At 32.0% G+C, this 24,573-nt stretch overlaps 1 protein-coding gene across 1 annotated transcript; it reads right to left on the reverse strand.

The window, feature by feature from the left end:
• Positions 1-423: 423 nt before the first annotated feature.
• On the reverse strand, positions 424-23,783 carry LOC139485013 (protocadherin-9-like). Its single transcript, XM_071269108.1, has 5 exons — positions 23,475-23,783; positions 10,010-12,873; positions 4,971-5,091; positions 3,009-3,552; positions 424-2,463 (listed from the first exon to the last, which is right to left on the reverse strand). The coding sequence occupies exons 2-4, from the start codon at positions 12,644-12,646 to the stop codon at positions 3,254-3,256; spliced, it is 3,057 nt and encodes a 1,018-aa protein (XP_071125209.1). The 5' UTR covers positions 12,647-12,873; positions 23,475-23,783; the 3' UTR covers positions 424-2,463; positions 3,009-3,253.
• Between the last annotated feature and the right edge of the window lie 790 nt (positions 23,784-24,573).

Genomic DNA, 24,573 nt, shown 5'->3' on the forward strand with positions numbered 1-24,573 from the left:
AAGGGAGGTAACTCTAATCTCACTGAAAAGACTTTTATCTTTTATTTCTGATCTGAGACTACTATAACACATAGTAGTCTCAGTTCTGATAGACTGGCTCTTATTTTCCCCAACTACTGATCCTATTCTAATACAAAATAAAAAGTTTCATCAAAACATAATTCTCAATTGAGAAACAGGATTTTATAAACATCATCTGTAGTCTTATAGCTGATAACTTGTTTTTAGTGTTCAAATTGAACGTGAAGAATTTTGCACATTGCCCCCACATTTAATTAAAATCCTTGTGGTGGTATACTTAAATAATTAGAAAAATCGCTGTATCTAATCAAGAGGAAATTATATAGTGGAAGATTTTATACCATAGACGCCATGGGGATTTTCATGTTAATGTTTTACAACAAATATAAAAAGGCAACAAAGTTCACCAATCTATGTCTTTATTATTTTATTAATATCTCATTATTTTGTTACATATATATTGCACAGCCCTTGGCAAGTATTTAGTCTTGGCTGAGTTTACATTAATGTTAAAATTGACATGAAAATGTTAGAATATGATATAAGAAAACACTGTGAAACTATACAAGACTGGCACACAAAATACGAAACAATTACAACGACTCTTTATATATTTGCCTTACTTCAGTACTTTCATACATCAAAAATGACCGATCTTTCTTTTTTCATTAAAAGTCTTTCATTTACACTTAAATTCTGGGTATTGTTAACTCAAATTTTAACGAAGACACATATGAAATTATGTTTTTAGTTGAAAGCAAAATACTGAACACAATATAATGTTCAAAATAAATAACTATCAAGATTTAAAGAAAACTGTATTTCTGTTGAAAACGGTGTCAAAACACCTCCCCCCCAAAAAAAAAATTTATAAAATAATCATTAATTTTATAGTAAAAACGACATAACCTTTCATATAAAGATCAATAAAAACAATTGCCATAATGAACACCGCATTTTTTATTTTTCTAAAATGGGTAGATTTAAAAGAGAAATTTTCAAAATAAAAACCCCATCAACTATCTCATAACGATGTTCAAAGTTATTTGTGATGTTTACGACACAGTGGTTACCAAGCACTAGCATCACTATAGTTATCAGTATGCAACAGATGATATCACCCCGATAATAATATCCGATGATATTTACACACATACAGGGAAACCGATACAAAAAGACAAGATTGTTCAAATCTTTACTTTGACTCATCTTTGTTGCTTCCAGTTTTTTTTATCGCGGTTTTAAGTGCGAAGGGTCAGCAATGTATAAACTCGACATGACTAATGGCTGTTAATCAATGGGGAAATACAGCAAAATTAAATCTGTCCTATTCCGGTGGCGATTAATATTGTGTCCAAAGAAACACTGGAAGATTGATGAAGTCTTCACATTTGTGTATGATTAATACAGTGTCAGTTTTTGCTTTATCAATTGCTGTCCTCTGGCAATTAAAAGAGTCCCAGGATAATTAATATCACTTGATGCAAAAAAAAAGAAATCATTTGAACTGCAAAATACAAACATTAGCCTGTGACTTAATACCTCACAAAACTCTCAATTTATTGAACGTATTTTTGTTGAAGCCAACAAAATATCGACTCACTGAAAAAAAACCAATATACTGCTAAATTTGATATTTTTTTAGTTTTAGAGCGGGGTAAACGAATGTCAACACGACACAGTTCCACTTCAGATTAATTGAAATACATATCCTACATCCACGCTTCGGTCACAAAGAACTCATGTAAGAGAAGTGAGGACACGTGCTTTTGTATTTTAATCAGAGTATAGTCCTCTTAAGTTTGCTAGGATAAACTATTCTGAAAGGCAATGATACAACTTCAAGTGCACTTTCACGAATAGCGTTGATTTTCAAAATGTAAATAACTATTCAGTACATCGCTGGATGATCATCGACCAATAATTGAACAATTACAGTATTAGAACATATGATAAAAATTACATATAAAAATGATATGGACGGAATAATAATGGTTAAACACGCAGAAAATTGAACACTGAAACAAGGTTTACATATTTTGGAATAGCACATTCACAAAAAGACAACATATGCATAGACTATCATAATACTTATGTATAGGAGGGAAGACCAGTTAAAGGAGTATTTCATTTTAGGTTTAGTATAGAGGTAGCTTTCTGCACTGAATATACTCGGCCCTGGATTAATATATTTAGTTCATCTTAAACAAATGTCTAAGTCAGCTAACCATACTGATATAGCCGGTGACAAGTTTCCGAGTTCATTTCGCCGCGATTCCAACATTATCTTGTCAGGGTTGTGACTACAACAGACAAATATCTAATTCCGTAAAATATATCAACATCAAATTGTACGGTATGAACACATTCGATGTCTTTGGTGTCTGGGTATCATCTAGTTTAAGTCCAGCATAGCAAATGTCTGTTCACCAAACTTTAAAACTACAAAATAAACGTAAATTCATTAACATGTTTATACCATAGGTAACAACGTGACAATAACGATCTGTAATAGATTAAAATAAACACAGCACAATGTCCTATTGAAAGATAAAAGAACAGAGACACTGCTGACTAAAAAATAAGGATATCACAGTTCTATAAATATTGGTAAACAATAGTTATGAACAAGCAGTATGTCATTAATCAAAACGTATACACCACACATCTTTTTATTAACACAGTAAAACTGGTCATTGCACTAGGAGTTGTGTAAATTATAAGGAATATAAAATGTATTACTCATTTTTATTTGTGTCTGATTCTCCTATCTGGTTTGCTTTCAATATGCATGTAAAAGTTTAAGCACGATTATACAGTGAATGCCTGGTTTTCTACGATACCACAATGTGGTATGGAACTATATGCTCTGGTTTTTCATAAATAGTCGTTCTTTCAAGGCATCAAACCGACAGTTGAATAACAAATTTTTTATCGCTTCATGAGTGTATGTTAACACAATTGAACTTGCTTCATTAAATTAATACCTTTTATAGCTACGTCTAATTTTTGATGACTGTCTCTTCTTTTAATCGTGCACTCCATTTGTGTTTTGCACGTTTCCTCTACATACTACGGACACTCCTCGTCGCAAGGTGCTGTAGATATCGGATAACCTCTTAAAACTATGACGAAAGCATATGGTACTATGTGTTTATTAGTTGCACTAATGAAATAGTTATGAATGAATTTATATATCACAGATACATTTTGGAATTATTTTGATTATCTTTCAGACGACATTATTCGCGAAATGAACACTATGGACATCTTCATCAATAGTATGTATACCGGAAGTAGATCCACTATCCTCTTCAAACGATGGAGATTTTGGATGATAGTAAAATGTATTTCCAATGATTTCCATCTCCTTATTCGGACTTGGAGTTGCATTTGGATCAAATGAAAATTTCAGTCGTTTTGGATGATCTATTGGCGATATAGGGACTCGACCATCATGAAAAAACGGATGTGACGACTTTAAGTTAGGGTGTAGATGGATGTTGGATGTTTGTCTACGCCGATCCTTCCCTGTAAAATATTATAATATGAATTATATAAAGTTATACATGTTTTCATTGTTATAGTCCTATCAATTTAATAGATATTTACAATGTTCCAGTTGAGTCATTTGCATGCTCACTCTGAAATGTCATCAACTTCGTAAGGTTCAACGTACCAAATACTGCATTCTAGATGATTTTCCACAGGCACTTGTCTCAGATTTTTTTCCTATACATTAAGGTATATCGGAATTTTTTTTCTAAGACAAGAGCCTGTGTGATTTTCATATAGTTTTGTTCATCAGGCATTTGAAAGATGTATATGTAACAGTATGCATGGACAACTATATATTAGTAATCGAACCTATAATACTTTGTTGATTATAAATAGTCCAATGTCTACATTTTTTGTTACTGCAAAATATATTGGTTTCTTGAGAGGTCAGTTAAACCTTTATGAATCTATGGTATGTCGTAGAAGAAAACTGCAGTGCTATCATAACATAAAATTAAACCAGTAACCATCAAAACAAAGAAGAAGAAACAAAAAGGTTTGGAAAATATGTCACCATAAAAGGCAAGCAGACGAATCTCTAACTACTGATAAATTCGAACCCTTTTCATAAAAATTGGGAATAATCGGTTTTCTGTGAACAGCCTCTGTTGTTATGGTCAATGAAACATAACGACTGTACAAATCACCGACACCGGGTCAGTATAAATAGAACCACAAGACCTCCTTTCAATATCTTATTCATGTTTATTTTATCAACCGAAGTCACTTTAAATAATAGAAAATCTGGAAGTATAAATAGATCACAAATCCACTTCATCATATTTTTTTTTCACTTTTCTAATCAATGTCTTTGTATCTTCTCTGCTTGGTATTGCTTATCAAATTAAAAGATCAACATGAAATCTGACAGGAATGTATGTTTGGTACACTAATATCGATTGCATTCGTGGTTAACTGAAGTGTGACTTTTTAAAGACATTGATAAAATCGTCTTAAAGTAAGCATATAGCTTAATATGACACATATTTAGAATGGATAAAGCCATCAAATACTAGTGTCAGTTCAAATATCCTTTTGAAAACACTAGTTTCCAGCTATTCTGCATTCCTCATCTAATTCTTGCTGCTTATATATGTTTCGCCTTGCCATGAATTAGTTCCATCATAAATATTCTCATATCGATTTTATTTTTAATTTAAACCAAGATTTGTAAAATTGTTTATATCATTGATTGGTTGTGGTGGTTAACTTCCAGTGGCAAACATTTCATGCATATTCAGGACGATAGACACATCAAAATTATTTTCAAAAATAAGATATGATTCGTAACGCCAATTAATAAGTGCATAGCAACAATTTTAATACTAATATGTAGTTAACAGTAAGCTTTAGGAAAGGAAGCTTCTAGCTGCATATAGTTCAGAACAAACCTTTTTGTAAATTAATTTCGTCGTCACTTAGTCCTCTGCCACTATCACTTGTGTTTGTTTCTCCGGATGTCTCGCTGTTGTTGTCTTCCTGATGTCTTAATATTTTTTGGTTAAGGGGGTCCTGAAATAATAAGATTCATGAATCAAGTTTATCAATTTATTTACAGTTGGTACTCATCATACCCAATCCCTGTTATCGCAAAATTCATGTTGTTTCAAAGGTTAAATGATAGAATTGATATCTAAAATATGTCGTACCAGATTCAAACAAATACACAATACACACCTTAAATTCTACATGCTTTTTTTTTGGTTTCGTCCAAAATAAAAGTGTTAACCCCCCCCCCCCCCCCCCATGAAACTCTGGAATGTTGACCATTCTTGAGAGGCGATACATACAAATGTGGCAAAAAGTGGTAGGAAAGAAGAATTATATACAGACTGCATGGATTTAATAAATCTTCCTTTGATTGTGTTCAAGGATCTGTTTGTTTGACTATAAGTTAGTCCTTGAAAAGAAAAACTTTGGTTTCATGAATGTAAAATCTATGGTAAATGTTAAAAATATTTTTCAAGGAAACAAAAAGATTGTATCAGAAGCAATTGATGGTTTAAACCAAGACACATGGAAAATGTCGTATGATGTGTATTGTTTTCCCGCCATATCTGAGCTAAATCAGTACGAAGCTTTTAAATAACAAGTCTTCGGGGCAACAATCTGGTTTTAAGTACATGAAATATTGCCGATATTTGGATAAGAGAACTTTAGATCCAGGACTAAACCCTCAGGTTGAATGTAACTGTCAAAATAGTTATGTGCGCATGATTAATTTATTTTCTACCCGGAACCTTATTACGTTTCTTTCAGACCACAATCGTGTTTTAAGGAGTTCGAAAACAAAAATAAATGAGATATGAAATATATGGGAATAATTGTCGAGTATCATTTGAAATCTAATATGTTGATTGAACAAATTTGTTACTTGCTATAATGTACAAGCGCGACTTAAAAGTATAAAAAAAACCACAGAAAAATGAAACAGAGAGAGGGAGAAAAAATGACGTGTCAACATTGGCTGACTCTTCTCAGATGCATAAAATATTAATCATCATTACTTTTACATTCAAACGAAGATGTTATTATGTGACGTTAAAGTGCCTTGTCTTGTCCAAACTGCGACAAGGGCATGGTTGTCTCTTTTCCTATGAATATATCGTTACCTATTAGTTATATAAATTATAGGTTACAATGATATTTTTCCTTTGTTATCTTTTTGTTTTGTATATAAGATTTTGCTTAAATTATCCCATATATATATAATAGCTCATATGAAATAGACTTCCTATGTATAAATTTGTATTGAGTTAAGCCATTTCAATTGATATTTCATTTAGTGTGTCTCTATGTTGTGATGTACACCATTGTTTCAGGTAAGGGTGAAGGTGGACCTATTAAAATGTTTAAACCCGCTACATTTCTATGCAAAGGTCCCAAGTCAGGAACCTGATGGTCAGTTGTTAACCGTTGTCGTTTGTTGATGTGGTTTATAAGTGTTTCTCGTTTCTCGTTTTTTTTTTTTTATAGATTAAAGCGTTGTGTTTCCCATTTGAATGGTTTTACACTATTTTGGTGGCCCTTTCAGCCCGCTGTTCGATTTGAGGCAAGGATTCATACATTGACCTAAAATGGTTTACTTTTACAAATTGTGACTTGGACAGAGAGTTGTCTCATTGCCAGCATACCGCATCTTCTTAAATCAAGCAAACTTCGAGTCCTTCAAACTCTATGTTGTCCCACCTATATACCTTTTGAAAAAGAATTTGAATATCATCTACAAGCGATGAATAAAACTAAATATTTGTAAGATCATGTAACAGATACGGATTTCAGAGGATTAAATTTACAATTCTGAGAGCCATAAGTCATCTTTTATCATTTGTATATATTATAATGTTAAGTAGGTGTCTTGTCACCGTTTAACTTCTAACTACCTAACGGCCAGCTTAATAAGCATATCAAATACGGATCAGCATGCCATATTTTACGGAGATCAAGAGGGCAACTCAGATTTATCTATGTGATGGTCACGTAAAAGTTTTATCTATATTAATCGGTTTACAAACGAAAATACAAAGAAATAATTTGAGTGTGAAAAATATGTACATATTTGTTTAATTTAGCTTGGTTTAATGCGGTTTGAAGTTTGATATTTGTCAATGTCTTATTTATATATCCATTTTGAGAAGGGATTATTTAACATTGAAAATTCCGATACCGTTAATATGTAAAATCAAAATGCATTCAAAATAATACTTTCGAACAAATTTTCGACTTTTCACATGTTGAATTGTGGGAACATTCAATCTAACTAAAACAAAATTTCAATACACACATAAAGATTAAAAAGTCTTTGTCGCAATCTTTGCTCGTAATTATCAAAAAATTAAGATGTTGTGTTTATTTGAAGAATTTGCTAAGCGTAAATCATAATCGTCCCTTCAGCATCTTCTTTTTCTAAAGTTTTGCATCATTGTTCATTTCAAGAAGAATGTTCTTGCAAATCATGAAAAGATTGTGTGCAATTTGTATGTATGAAAATACATGCACAGAATAGTGACATGTAGTTTTGTAAGCTTTTTGTATAGAAACGACAAAATTAAATAATAAATCCAAAGAACTATAACATTTTAAAGAGTTGTTATGAACAAATGTTTTTAAATCTTCACAGTTCAGGCGCGAAATTATATTTTCCAAATTGAGAATTATTACGCCATCAAAAATAAACCTTAGCCTCTGGGTCCAAGATAACATAGAAGACTTTCAGAGCTTTAAATAGACAGTATATAAAAGTACAAACGAGGTTGATACAAATCAATTTGTCGACAATTTTAGTAAGTTTCTGACAAATTTAAATCACATTTATGTCCAATACTTGTGTTGACAATAATGATTTTCTTGTATTTGTCATTGTGTACCTATAATTTAATATCAGGGTTAACACTTTTATTCGTTATTGTTCAGCACGTTTAAATTGCTGTTGAAATACAATTTATCTGTTTGCATAATAACAAAAGTGTTGATACTTATGCTATACAGAATTATTTGTATGTTTTCTAAAATGAAATTTAATGTATCAAAATATTACAAAGAAATCTTTAGTACTTGTATAAGTATGCAAATCGTCCAAATTATTTCACAAGTATGCCGATTGCAATGTTAAAATTTAAAGTTTGACTGAACTGTAGGCAATAGCCTCCTTTTCATCATATCCATATTTGTAGATCCTTTTTGTTTCGATTTAAGAAATACTGTACACATTCTTTGCAAACGGAAAAGGCGGGATCAATTTTTATAAATTGGACAGACATGTGGGGTAAATCTAAATTGGAATACCACATCATACAAATTTGCGAACAAATGGTCCAAAACAAAGAAGACGTTACAACATATTTTGAGAAATTTTTGGCATTAAACTGGAATAAGACGAATTGTTCTGTCTTCCTGTGTCGGTGAAATTATAAACACGTTTTTTGGAATCTTTTGTAGTTCGGCAGAAAATACATTTTGATAGATCTTTATCCTATATTTCAAAGATAGAGAAAAGATAGTTTTGAGATAAGCAAAAACATTATTTAGAAAAGCACGTATTTAAGAATCATACTAGATTACGTTTTATCAGTTTTGATAACTTTAAGGTTCAAAACAGTCTGTTTAGACAGGACTTTTCATCAAACCTGCATTTTATTACGGAAGTTCGGTCAGAAATTGTAAAAATGCACGCATCCATCAAATTCAATTATCTTGTTCGCGGTTAGATATGAAATGTTTGATTAAACTCAGTTCAAATTGCACTGAATTGATGCTCATCATATGTGTCTGATAATAGTTTATTTATCAAAAATACTAAAATTTTGATTGATCAAATAAGTGATATATTCCAACCATCTTCCCCATCAAAGATAACAAAATAAATACTTAATTTTCAGTGCATAAAACACGAGCGAAATGAAAACAATTTTCTTCATTATAGAATTAATTCCACGTGGTGAGAGATATCTACTGATTGGACATCCCGTCGAGAAAACTGGTATTTTCACTTGTAAAATAGCTGTTACTTTTCTGGTCAATGATCGATGCATAAAATATATCTGGTAAAGTAGTATATACCAAATCATAATCTGGAAAATCAATTTCACACATGAGAATGACAAACGTGTCAAACATCTTTCAGAAATATGAAATGCCTGTTAGTGCAGATGGCAACTGACTATAAAATGACGGACGAAGCGAGATGAGGTGGTCTGTTTACTATCTGACTTTTAGACCTTGCCTAATAAAACGTAAAACTATGACACAGAGCTGTCCAAGGCGTCAAAAATAAACTAACGTACATTTACAGTACAGCGCTGACGAAATTTACATTAAGTTAACTTACAGCCAGTGTCCAGTTGGCGATGGCAAGAATTGCTACACAATGAGCAAAGTGTTTGATATAAATGCAGGGGCTTGAAAAAAAAACACCATTTTAACACATTTGATATATTTGCATGTTTTAGGGATACTTTGACTTTGAAATAGATTTCAGGTATACAACGCTTACGTCTAATGACATGCGTGTTGGGTTGTGGGTGTTTTCATCTACTGTATTATATGTAGGATTCAATTCACAGTTATAACTCCAATTAAATTGCTGGTGATCAAAATGAATTCAGTGTTTTTGCGCATAAGCATTTAAAGATTTACTTGCTCACTATGAAATCATAACAGACCCAATTGATAATACTAGTGAGTTGAGTTGAGCTTGCCTGACGCCTCTGTTGAATATTTGACTGCCATATATATAGAAATAAAGCATTGTTTATCTATCTGCTGTGTGACATTTCTCGTGTTACCTATTTCTCATTCGACTATGAGGTGGGCGTTTCTTAAAGTGTTCTAGAACATAATGCAAAGTAATGCTTACATGTATGTATGTTTATAAAGGACTCATTTACAATTCTAACTGATAACTGAAATATACCTAAGTCTAAAAACTCACCCCATAAGTTCCAACAGGACCATTAATGTTTGTTCTTGTTTCAAATCTCATTTGATTTTGAGGATTATCAATCACATGAAAGGCAAAAGTCACTTCCTTCTTTTTTCGTTCATTTTCTAAATTCTGATCGTCAGTAGCACCATTGTCATTTATCAATACATTGTTTGAATTTGTAGAATTGCTAACCTGAGCAATTTGTTTATTTTTAGAATTTCTTCTATGAAAATCAAGTCTTCGAACGATACATATGGCGACAACTATACACGCTGAAGTTATTACTGTAGCACCAACAAGAGCAACAACAATCACGATGTTAGTCTGCAGACCGGAAGTCTCTTCCTTCCCGATTATAATTTCCATATTTCCATAACTAGACATTTTCGGAATACCTCGGTCAGAAATTATCAAACTTAAGATAAATTTCTTGCCAGACAAATGTCCCACACTCTTCTGGAGTACTATATCTCCTAATTGCGGGTATATAAGGAAAACGCCAGAATCATTTCTACTATCAATTAAGTATTCGAGTGACCCGTTCATGCCTTCATCGGGATCGACCGCACGTATCCTTGAAACAACAGTACCTGGTAAAGTAGTCTTTGGGATTCTTACTGTTTTATTATTTGTGGTTGGAAATAAGATAATAGGCGAATTGTCATTTTGATCAGCGATGAAAATATTAATACGTGCTGTACTACTGCGTGCTGGACTTCCTAGATCCGACGCCGTGACTGTAAAGTTATACGATTTAGTGACCTCCCTATCTATTGGTTTCGCTGTTTTAATTTTACCATCAGAGTAGAGTACAAATGGTGATGATATTGTATCACTTCCGGAAGAGAATACTACCTTCCCATTATCACCTTCATCACGATCAAATGCAGTCAGGCTCCCGATCCTTGAACCTAACTTAACGTTTTCTTCAACAATGAATATAAATAAATTCTCTGCAAACTCCGGTGTATGATCATTAACATCATTTATTTTAACCGAGACAGTTGCAGTTCCATAGAGTGCGGGACTGCCGCCATCGAAGGCGATAACACTAAACGTAAATCCATTTGGCATAAGCTCCCTGTCGAGTACAGCATTAGTTCGTACAAGGCCTGTTTCTGATTCGATTTGAACAAGAGAACTGTTGATTTGTGGTATCATGTACCGGACATGTGAATTTTTATCAAAATCAGCATCATTTGCGACAACTTGAATTAGGGAGTCTCCGACAGCATTATTTTCTGCAATGGAAGCAGAATAAACATTCATACTAAATATAGGAGGATTATCATTTACATCCAATATTTCAACTAGAAACGCTCGACTGAAGCTGAGCGGTGGATAGCCAGCGTCACGACAAGTCACTGTAATTAAATGTGAGGAAGATGTTTCTCTATCCAGCGGCTCTACAACGATAACTTTAAACTCATTGATGTCCAGACCTTGTAAAGCGAAATATTTGGTATTCAGTAAACATGCTACAATTCCATTATTTCCAGAATCATGATCTTCCACGACGATATGTGCCACTGCCTGTCCCATGGTGGCACCCTCTGATATACTGGCCACATCACCAGCGCTCAGGAGATTTACATGAATTTTTGGTGGATTGTTTCCGGTATCTTCTATCGTTACAAAAACATGCGCTTGTGTCGTGAGAGGCTGTACACCCATGTCACTTACTTCGACAATAATTTTGTATGTGCCGTGAGACAATGAACTAAGTACATAAAGTTCACCTGATGTGGCATTGACAGAAAACAAACTTTTGATAGTGTCAGACTGAACAGGGCTTAAAACGTAACGAACTTCTGCATTTCGTCCTAAATCTAGATCATACGCCTGCAACTTTAATACAACGTACCCAGGACTAACTCCTTCCTTGACTGTAACGTTATAAATTGAATTGCTAAGCATTGGTGCATTATCATTTTCATCCAGAATCGACACATTCACATGTAATTCGGCACTTCGGATTGGAAGACCACCGTCTTGTGCAATAATTTTGAGTTGATATGAATTTCGGATTTCTCGATCTAACGGCCCTCCTACTACTAATCTTACAACGGAAGTTCCATCTAAATTTTTGATTGATGTTAATGAAAATGGAAGATTATCAGGCTCCAGTATGTGTTTTTGTAGGGAGTAACTTGGACTGGTATCTAAGTCTCTTGCTCCATTAATGTTAAATGCTGTACCCACGAGAACAGACTCACTTATTTCAAGGTCAATTTTTGGAGAATCAAAAAGAGGTGAATGATCGTTTATGTCATCTATGAAAATGTTGACTGTTATTTTCTTGAAGAAACTTTTGATTGTAGATTGCGCTGCCGTTTGAAATGAAAATAAGCATGATTCTAAATATTGACAAACTGTTTCCCTGTCGATTTTGTCTGTTGTGTACAAATTCCCTGTTGACTGATTAAGTGTGAACATCGAACGCACCAGACTATCTCCGGTCAAAAAACTATATCTCAAAGTCCGAAAATCCTCATCACTCATATTTACATTTAAGCTTGAATCGAATGCAATATTTCCTATGAAAATTCCTGAACTCTGTTCTTCTGGAACATGATACACAACATCGGATATACTTAAAGCAATATTCATTAACAACATCCATACTGTCCAAAAGTGCTTCATACTTTTTTCTTCATCCAAGCATTTTTAAATCCAATTTGAATCATTCACGAAATACAATTTTCCTGTGACTATTTGTAAGTCTTTCTAAAATCCGACATTTTTTTATGATTCCAATTAATGATTGTGTAATGTTAGACACTGGTAAGTATAGCACCTCGAGGCAATGGCTGTGTGTGCTAAAACACTGTTTTTGTCGGTGGTTGGTCAGACCGTCATACCACACATCCCTGCAAATGTAATATTAGATCAATATTTATACAGAAAAATGGCATTAAGTATTAAATGGCACATGTAATCTGATTGCTATATAAATAAAGTTAACGGATTGTTTGTAAACTTTTGTTAAAAAACTTGTCAAATGAATGAAAAATAATTACCGATATAGGTATTAAAGCTAACCATTCGGCATTTAAAGTGGCAAAATAATTATTTTACGCGAAAACAGTATCTGTCTGCAAAATCTATTACTTTCTCTCTCCGCCTATAGTCTTGTAATCTACTCTTAAGATCCCACCTTTCCTTTACTTTCAATTAAATAGCAGGTGTATGATACATACATTTATAATACAAATTTCTTAAATATTGGTAAACATGGCTATAAATATTTTATGCCCATTTCAACGGATTTTATGCGAAATTCGTGTATTTGAAATGGATCTATAATTTGTATCGAATTATTAAATAATAACTAATAATCATGTAAAGATTTATCTGATAAATTAAAGATTATTATCAATTTTTAATAGATCCAATACGGTTAAGTGCGGGAGTTCATTTCAATTTAATTTTAACTAATATTTATGTTGTTAAAATTGCAATAAGTGTAATATTCAGATTTGTATATTGCTCTCAGTATACTACTTTTTTATAGACTTTTTTTCATCCACCGTAGCTTAGCAGAATTGATAATCTTGTTTGCTTTACGTCTAGAGCCAAATATTTCACGCAGAGAATAACGATACGGACAAGAACTAATCAAACATTGACCAAACAAGTACGTCGATAAGGATGATAGACAAATATATTTAGAGTGCTGAACATGAAACAGAGAGGCTTCCCCTCCAAACTGGTTAACGAAGGACTCTATCAGAGTTTGTTTTGGCATACAGAGGCACACTGTCCGAACACATGACATAATACTTTACGTTCGGTAACCATATTGTTATACCATTATAGTCACCCCTATGGAATATGTGAACTAAAAACAAAACAAAACTTAAACATATACTTTTATTTTTGTTTTTCTGTGATTAGATTGATTTATAAGGTTTGAAATCTACCATTTGTAAATTTGGTAACATGTACATCCTCAGGTTTTAACTACTTTGTCGCAGCGTATCATAAAGTCGTAGTACTATAAATCAGGCATACAAAATATCGATCATATTTTCCCTACAGCGGATATCATACATTATAACAATATTAATGCATTAAATTTTTAATACGGAACAAATGCATTATGATTATGCAACTGTCAACATGTGGTGATTCAAAGTCTTCATTGATTCTAATACTACTAATCAAGCATAGTGAAAAGTCGTGTAAGACCAATCGAGTACACGCTTATAGTATCTTGCTGATGAAAAATATTAAGAAATTTTTAGATTATTGATAAACTAACATTATTCATCATCGATTTGTCATGAAGGCAGCAGAATTATTATGGAATATGGAATACTGTTTTAGTTGTCTTTATAAACAAAACCAAACAAATTGTATACTGCAAGCATATCTAAAACTACAAAAAAAAAGTTGAAAATAAATGAAAAATAATAACAAAAGGAAAATAAAGTTAAGAGCATCGACTCTATTTGAATGTAGAACAAAACTATCCTCTTAGAATTATGCTGATGCTAAATTAAAAACTTTGCACTGTTAATATCGAAAACCATATCGACCAAATTAGATCAGCGACGTATATTTCGACAAGTTACTGACAGTAAAGCAAAATCAAATCAAATAATATGGAAACACTATAGAGACCAAACCCAAATAATACAGTTATAGAAATTACAAACGTGTATTTAATCTACGTTAACCATCTGTAACTGAAGGATTAATTTACAAGTAATGTCAAAACATGCCTGGCTGATGGGAACATTTGGTTGTAAACACTAACCATGCACAATATGCGCAAATCCAATTATTTAAGATGCAGACACGTAATTTAATCAACTGTACAAAGAAAATAAAGATATTATAGTTTTCCATATGACGTGTTTTGACGAATGTTAAGATAAAAATCTAAATGTAAAAGAAATATATCAATAACAGAGATTTTTTTTACACAAAGCTTTATCATTGAACATTTGTACTATCAAAAGACCATTCAAAGAGTAACAAGAAAGAGCAAGCTGACCTCGCTTAGTAAATCTGTGTTAATATTTGTGCAATGACTGACGACAAACATAAAAGAGAAGCGCATCCTAAAAACTAATTGAGTTTGTCTTTTTTGGTTGCATTGTTAACTTTGCACTCGAGCAATATAAAAATTATTAATTTGCCGTAGTCCTTTATAAAATTCTCACACGCAAAAATTCATTTGAAAGTTATCTAAAAATTATCTACAAATGAAACCTTTATATTGATTTTCTAAATGGAGAATAAAAAAACTAACTTACATCAAAGTCCATTGATTTTCCACACCTAAAATCTAAAATCCTATGGAATTTATTTTCCTATTTGACAATTTTATACATAATAACTACTCGCTAAATCAAAGCTACAATCACAGAGCACACACAGCACTATAATGTAAGACGGAAATTTAAAGAGTACTTCAAATATTGACAGCGATAACTTCTGATTATTTTACAGAAAATTTCAATTTACTTTCAATTATTATCATATTTAATTTCAATTATGGCAAATACACTGCGAACACAATCCTAGACAAAGGGCACGCATCGTTTCATAAACAAGTTTGTAAAATTTGAAAATTTTAGAAGCTTGACACAATGAGGACTGACTAATCTCAATGGTCAGGTGTTTAAATGGTCAGTTTAAATAAGTTGGACAATTTTGTGAAATTGAAAACAAAAATACGAAGAAATATCCTGAACACGGTGTGTCACTCAAAATGTTCAACAATTTTAAGATCTGAATTTCGGCAACAAAAGGGTTAAAATACCTACATTAAGCATTATTTCATTTTCTATTCAGATAAAAATTGAAAATTTTTTTTTTTTCAATTTTAATTATTTCGATCAGATGAGAAGATACGGTAAATTAAGATTATTGTACGATAGGTCCGTGTATATTTACGATACGAGAAAAACACCTTCACATTAAACAATTATGTAAAAAAATGTAAACTTACTACTTTATGAACTATCTCTTAGTCTGGAATCTTTATCAACAAAATCAGAGTAAAAATCCAATCGTATCAATGTAAAAAATCTCACCCTATTCAGACGGTTTTTCGTAATATTTTCAAACAAACTTTAATTTTGACATAACGGTAAATGAGAGAATTTTACATTAATTGGTTGTTTTCACCAAAGGCGATCGTCTTTTTTCATTGTGGGACGTGACGAATTCTTTTAACTGTCCCTCATCACACTTAAAATCGCTTGTTAAACAATTTAAAAACATTCCCGACAAAAAATGGTTTAAAATTAACCGTGGGTGTTCTCTATTGTTCCCGCCGATGCTCACATTAAGTTTGTCCAGTTTGTGTATTGTATAAGCTCGGACTATAACACTTTCATCCGATTATGGCGCGAACAATTGATCTTTAGGTTTTATACTCTCGTTTGATCTGATGATAATAACTGAGTTCAATGGTTGGTCCCCCTTTTTTAGAGGATTATACAAGATTTGTTTCTTGAACTGGACGAACCTTTTGTCAGAGGATGTAATTAACATGGAGAAAAAGATTAAGCATTGTTAGAGAGGATATACAGATACTCTTTATCTTATTACTAATGATAAAATGATTTGAAAACAGTTTCAAAAGTATCTTGAAGAATATATTATTTTCTGATTACATGCTTGCTGGGAATACTGTCAAAACTTGTTTTCCTCATTAACCAAAATTATGTAATTCTGGTTGTTAGATTTTTTCTCCAAACTGAAGCTAAAACAATGACAAGGAATAAAAAGTACAGCATATTGCAAAATTCTAAACCCCAAATCACATGCATTAAATTTTAGCTAGACTCAATTCTAATTACATGTTAATGATGCCGATCCTCAAATCGGATTATAATTTATTTTTGAAGTTCAAAATAAAGTATAAAGCACCTGCGACTCTAAAAGTTTAGACAAAAACATTTCTTTTACTGTTTTTGCAGAAGTTTCTTGGTCAACTTCTTATCAAATGTAATCTTTTCCGACGCTGGAAGCTGACAACATAATTACTAAACATAATGAGTAGACGTCATCAAAAGATTTGTAGAACTCAAAAGCACCAAAGGGCTTAAGAAATGATTCACTTAGGTTTTATAAATGCTTAGTAAAGACATCTATAATTTCCTTGTCGACTTTGATATTAAATTGTTTGTGCATTTTGACTAAAGCTCGATCTGCATGACTTCAAATCTTGTAACCCATCAATGAAAATGTCTCAACTTTGAATTTTGCTTGAACTTTATAAATTCAAATGCATGTAATTTTCATCCGGTCATGTTTATACCGACTTGTAGTCTGCATGTTACCAAATTAATCAAGGGTGACAGGGGTCAAACCGTTGGGCACGGTTCAAAGACGAGGTATTATAAGACATTGCAACATATTGCAATATGGTTCAAAAGAACCGAAAAAACTAAAACGATCGTGATACCGGACAACATAGAATGCACTGGAACGGGATTAGAATGTGCGTGTTGACCTGCGCAAATGAACAAGCTGTGGTTTAAATCTGCTTGAAGACATCGTATTTAGATATACGAAACTATAGGAAGTCATGGAATGCACCGATAAATTCATCGTAGGAAACAAAATGTCTCAGTCCACTTCAAATACTTGTTATTAATTTTCAATTTCCTTGCACAACGTGACGGGAATATTTATTTTATGAAAAGTCAATGATCCTTTAATATCTCGGAATATTTTTTAAACAATAATGTTTATGCAAAGATTAACAAAGTTTATAACATGCTGTGAATGAAATGCAACTTTGAACTGAGCGGTTACAGTATATAATTAAAGTATAGAACTCTGATTTCGTTATACTGTGTATATGGAGTATAACGAAATCAGAGTTCTATATTTTAAGTACATTTAGATTGATTGATTGCTGGTTGCTTAACGTACAGTGGCAAATATTTCATGCATGTTCAGGACGATATTTTAATTAGACAATGTCTTCACACAAAATGGTATTTTTTGTTACTTTTAACTTGTTGCTTAAATTGCAACATTTGAACTCTAATGGGAAGAGCTATCCCCCCTTTTTAACTGGCCAAATAGTAATATATACTCATTCATTTCAATTAAGATACGAGTTTGAACTTAAATCGATTTAATTTACTTAAATTCGATTACGATTATTTCTGGGACAAACTGAAGATTAAAGATCATATAAACGGCCTTCATACGAATAAAACCGTCAGACTACACGTCAGTAAATCTTGAGTTTATGTATCAGAAATCTTCTATAATTGATAACTTCCAATTATTTGCCGTTTTATTATTTTCTTTATCAGAAAAAGATCTTTCCGTCATCCAAGTAATAGACATATTTTGATTAAGGACGATCTTTACGCTGAATTGTTTGGAAGATTTGACTTAAAGATGGATTTGTCGGTAATCATCTAAATGGCTATGTTTTCGGAACAAAACAAATAGAAACAGACAAATTCTATATAAATGACTTGAAATGATAAGTATAAATAAAGAATCTAATTGTAGGTCTATACCACGTTTTTCTTCTTTGATTATTGTGTAAAATATTAAACAGAAAATGATAACATTTCATAAAAGAAAATCATTGATCTCATACCCAGTTCTATTCGCTCGTGTCCTAATTTTGTATTTATTCTACTTTTTCTCTTTTTGGATCCATTTTCGTTACGGTTTACACTTGCACACAGGTAGCAAAAGAAACCATTAGGGTATTTTCTACTTAATAAATATTTGTAAACAAACTCTTTCTGATCAATGTTTCAGCAGAATAAATCAAAAGACTCAGAACTAGAAATCAAAAAGGTAAATACAACAATATGTAATTTTTCCAAGTTATCGACATTCTTTTAAATATGCAAAATCTACAAGGTTAATAGATCTCTCCTTTTAGAAAAATAGCCCAATAATACATATCTAAAATTACTTACAGTGATCAACAGAATCTGTCGGTAGGCCAATGGATAAAATGTGCATACGGTATTATTGAAAAGTGTACAAACTACATTACCCTTACTCTGGATTAAACTGAGTTCAAATTAAATCTGTATACGAAATTAAAGACTCTTTCCTGTGGTGAATTTATTTTTCAAGCCTCAACAACTTTATAAATGAAAGTCTTATACATCTTTTAAGTCTCTTCATATTTTATTAAAGTTGTAAAACACCGATTGTCCTAAACCAACTCTATGTATACGGTGTATAGGTTTGTAAAGTATCCAGCGTCCTCTTAATTGAACAGCAAAAGGGTACATTTTTGTTAAAAATTAAAAAGCATAATTCAAAATTAAAACCACTATCACAGAGATTATTTTTCTTCCACTTGATAATCAATAATTTGTGACAAGTTTGTAAAAGTTTAATATTCAATTTTTCGTACAAGAATTTTCACATACACAAAATAGGGAAATTTGACACGTGACCCGAGTAATTTGAGGTAATTACTTGTAATTGAAAATATAAATTGTATTCAACTACCTTTTTTCTAAGTTATTTCCCATATAGAATAACACAAAGAACACACTCCCATCTATTTGTAGCAATTTGACTCCCTGAATATACCCAGTGGCGGATTGGTGTATTTTACTTTGTTGTATTGGTCATTTAATTGGTAAGCAAACAAAAAGTCTTTCAGTATAGGATTATAAGAAATGTACAACATTTACCCCCTGCTTCCTCATAATTGACATGTCTTGTTTCGAAACCTGCCATTGATCTGCAGTCCATCAAAAGTTGGTCAGCGGAAGCGAGCCACTTAAAACTAAGTCCATATCCAATTAGCGCTATGGAATACCTAAATTTCGTACTCAGTGCAGGACCAAGTTGACCAAGGTCGACATAAGGCATACACATGAAAAGCTTTACACAAATAAAACAATGCAAAGACATACTTCGATCTTTTCAACGAGACTAGGTTGGCTTTACGGGAACCATGCTCTCACAGTACCAGAAGGAACTGTCATTGTTAACATTGATAAATATGGGTTTAAGTATTTATTGTTTTTTTCCGAATCTCAGTGTAAACAAATTCGAATCATCGTGGTCAACGAATAATTTGACCACAGTCGTCATGTTCATTTCTCCGAAACGTACTTTCGGAACCTTTCGTTAAATCAGGAAGCTTAGTAATTTGTCAACTCTCCCTTTATAACATGTTTGTTGTTTTTCTCCGAGTACTTTCTTTAATCATAGAATAACAGGTAACAAACATATCTACACCCGGAATACAAGACAACCCCAAATATGTCAATATTAGTATCTGACGTGTACAGATGACTTGTGTGACAAGTTCATCAAAGTGAGAAAACGTATGTAAATATGTCAGTCGTATATAAATATCTCTAGGTTGACAACTCTTCCCCAAAAGATAAGACAGGACAAATTATATAATATTGACTGGTATTGTTTTTTTACTTTAGAGTATATGTGATTAATATAGATGTAACGAGGTTTTTCCTTAAAAGTCTCAGAAAAACATTATTCTTGCTCGAATTGTTATGGGGCCCTATATAATTCATACCTATTTTGGTTTACTTTTACAAATTGTGACTTGGATAGAGTGTTGTTTTATTGGCGCTCATTCATACCACATCTTCTTATATCTTTTTCATTTGAAACCTGATTCGATCATTCTTTAAGTAGTTTTAAAATATAGAAATTCCTGGTCCATTTAGGTGCTGTCTGTTAAAGATCATTACAAAATTGAATGTGTTACAACTAGACTCACAGCAGTCAGACAATTGCTTTACAAGTACAGATGTACAACTATAATAAACGTCCAATCGAAGTTATGTAATGTTATGAGCACGCACCAAAAGATATTATTCATACAGGTACGTGTCTCTGATATATGCTAGAAGTGATAAATTTGAAAGCTCATTAAGCTAAATTAAAAAAATCTGCAGAATCCAAAAAGGGGGAGATATCCGGGTTTAGAACCCCCTTTTTGACGATCAATGCTTTCAAAAGGGGACATATGGTTGGAACCCCCAAATAATCCTCGGTTGAATCCCCGTTTATAGCGTGGCCGGATCCTGCACATAACTTTGTTTAGTTTGATAAAACGTATTTAGTTACTTATTCTAAATTTCTTTCAAAAATATGAAATCAGTACAAGTCTAAATTTATAATAATCTGTATGCAGAATATTCACACAGGAATATAATAAGCAAAGAGCATATAAATGAGACAAAAACCCTTTTCCCATTTTTTTTTGTTCGGAAGGTTGTAACATTGTCAGAAAACACTGTACTTATCTTGTTGTAATCTTAACACTTTTAGTTTTGCACTAACAACAAGTATCTGTTTATATAATCTACTAATTTTCTGTTGCATGTGCTTGTTATAATGTTTGGCATTTCTTGCTTCTTTCAACTGACATCTTAAAACAAGCCTTCTGATTTTAATGTGGGTTCTGATCGCAGGAATCTGGATAACAAGGATGAATGACAAGTCCTGACACATGATTATCAGTTGAAATATTAACAAAGTTCTTGTCGAATTTTTCACACTTTTAGATTCAAACGCTTCCAATAACAAGATAAGATACTTAGCTGTAAATTTTTGAAACATTAAAAAAAATACACTTATATATTGATGACCGAATAAGACCGTATAAGCACACACATTGATATTTACATTATAAGCAGGAAACGTTTAATATGTTATTGTCGAATTTTTCATACTTTAAAATTCAAACGCTTCCAATACGAAGATAAGATACTTGGTTGCAGATTATTTAAATATAAACAAAAATACACTTAAATTGATGTTCCTTAGTTTGTTAGCAATATACGCAGACACATTGATATTTTTTTGTGACGGTATTACGATATCTAGAAGGAAATATATGTCAAGAAAAGATTTATTCTTAGTCCCACATTTATCGTATATTTGTATGAATAATTTAATAATAATTACCTACAGGTTATATCAATACAACTTATCTAGGTAAGCTTGTTTATGTTGTAAGTATATAAAATATTGACTATTTATACTTTACTTCAAATGAGGCGGAAGAGATAAAACACTAATTCTTAACATGTGGCCATAATTGCATACAAAACCATCTGTATAGAGTTCTTGCATTTCAAATTTGACAGTAAGACATCAAAGATTTTCTTTGATCCGTGACTCGCTAAAATCTTTTGAAACACAATTTTTATTACTTATAAGTAAAATAGGAATATAATTGAATATGATCCATAAATTTGTTTATTACTTATAAGTAAAATAGGAATATAATTGAATATGATCCATAAATTTGTTTATTACTTATAAGTAAAATAGGAATATAATTGAATATGATCCATAAATTTGTTTATTACTTATAAGTAAAATAGGAATATAATTGAATATGATCCATAAATTTGTTTATTACTTATAAGTAAAATAGGAATATAATTGAATATGATCCATAAATTTGTTTATTACTTATAAGTAAAATAGGAATATAATTGAATATGATCCATAAATTTGTTTCACGTTCAAATCTCTTTACATAGTGTCATATTTTGTGTAAAAAGATTTGAATACAATTTAAATATTTTTCCCCCGACTAATTATCCAGATTTGCCAAATACATTTTCTTCATCTTTCCTCTCTTTTTTATTTCTCCTTTAGAAACATAATAAAACATAGGTATAGAAGAACCGCCCCAAAAAAACTCTCAAATTTACCTGATTTATAGGTGAAATAGTCCTTAATTTTCATCCTTGTAGCATTATTGAAGAGGTCAGGACAAAACAGACATAATATCACATAAACACATCAAAACTATGACCACAACAATCAAATTCCAGGGTCAAACATACATAAAAAATGTCCGTCTAACACATAAATCTCTATTTGTGTACAAAAATCATTAAACTGACTGGCGATGATTAAAACGGCTGTCCTTTACCAGTATTCATCAGTAAAAATTAAGCCATCTACTAGGTTTGACATATCACTAGTTTGATCTTGACCCCCGGGCTGGTCATTCTTCGAAGTGACCATTGTCCATCCTCTGATTTAATGAAGTTTTTAAGTCAGGACAATATTTTATTACTTTAGTATTTCTATAAACATTGGCAGGTTTATTTTTGTTTATAATTGATCGATTATGATCAGAAAGCAACAGAATTTGATACTTGAAAAATTAAGATTTTAAACTGGTTTTTAATTGTTGAAAGGTTTAATTAGTGCAAAAATGACATGTAACTTGATGTCCGGTTGTATTGTTTTCGACCTTTGTCCGTGTTTCATCAGATTAAACTAATGCACAAATACATAGGAGTTTGATTTGGTATTTGAGAATAATTTTACGTATATTTAACATTTTAAACTGAAAAGTATAACAAGGAATTGGAGTTACTTTATAAATCTAATCAATTTCAGAAAACAAAAAGAAAATAAAAATGTATGAGAAATGCAAATAGAACATAAAGGAAACTTTACAAGAAACTTAAAAAAATAAATTCCAATAAAAGATTAAAATATTTACCTGTTTGCGCTGTTTTCTGTTAAATATAACAAGATTATAGTGTTTTATCATTCTTCCAACCGTATCATTAAATAAGATATCAAACAGTATATTTCTTCCTCGGGACAAAACCACTCGATAATAGCTTTCAACAGTTCAAACTCCGTACTATTTATCTTGTACACACGTGACAAATGAAATCAACACTGTATCGGAGAATCTGTCATTATCCTACAGTACCAGCAACTTTCAACATACGCTAGTGATGTACACACGAAGAGTACCAGTCGATTTGCTATGTCACGGTTCAGTGACTCCTTCTCTTCACCCAAGGCTAGTGATTGGCAGGTTCGATTTGATGTTATGACGGAACTATCAATCAAGCTGTAACTGTACATCGGTGGTTCGTTATATGATGGTGCAAGAATTACAATAATTGACAACAAAACATTTATTTTAATGATTTGGTGATTAGGAGATGTCTGTCGTGCCTGCAAAATAGCCGAACATTTCAAGAGACTTGTTATAGTTCCCGATAGCTAGTTTGTTTAATCATGCTGTAATATGTCAAAACTGTTCAAAGTTTGGTAAAACTGTTGTTATTGCATTGCCTGTCAAACACAATTAGCATGAACTTAAGTATGGAAGTAACAACAACTACCACATGTATAAACTAGAAAATGGAATAAGGTGACGACAATTGTGTTTGTGATACTACGGATTGCAGACTATGTAGTGTTGGTTGGATAGTTGATGAACTGCTCATGATGTTTATCATGATCTCTTCTTCGAAGTACAACAACTTATATATAAATGTAGACGACAAGATTTCACCAGGTACAACACAAAACTTTTCGACAAAAGAGAGGATTTCAGCTTTCCAATTGCGAACTTTCCATTTCTATGTATATCAACATTCCAGAGACGTCTGCATAAGGAGTATGTTTCTCCCAGTTGATACGACGTACCAGGGCTTGTATTTCTTACCATGATTGCCTTCATTGAAAGATTACTGCTCACAAAGAAGTTATTAAACCAAGAGTTCCTAGTTGTAAAGTTGAGATCATCATTTCGTAAATTTTAAGAAGCAATCACGAGTTGGTCGGCCGTTATTGATGAC

This window comes from Mytilus edulis, chromosome 8 (assembly GCF_963676685.1).
Source record: "Mytilus edulis chromosome 8, xbMytEdul2.2, whole genome shotgun sequence".
Taxonomy (NCBI): domain Eukaryota; kingdom Metazoa; phylum Mollusca; class Bivalvia; order Mytilida; family Mytilidae; genus Mytilus; species Mytilus edulis.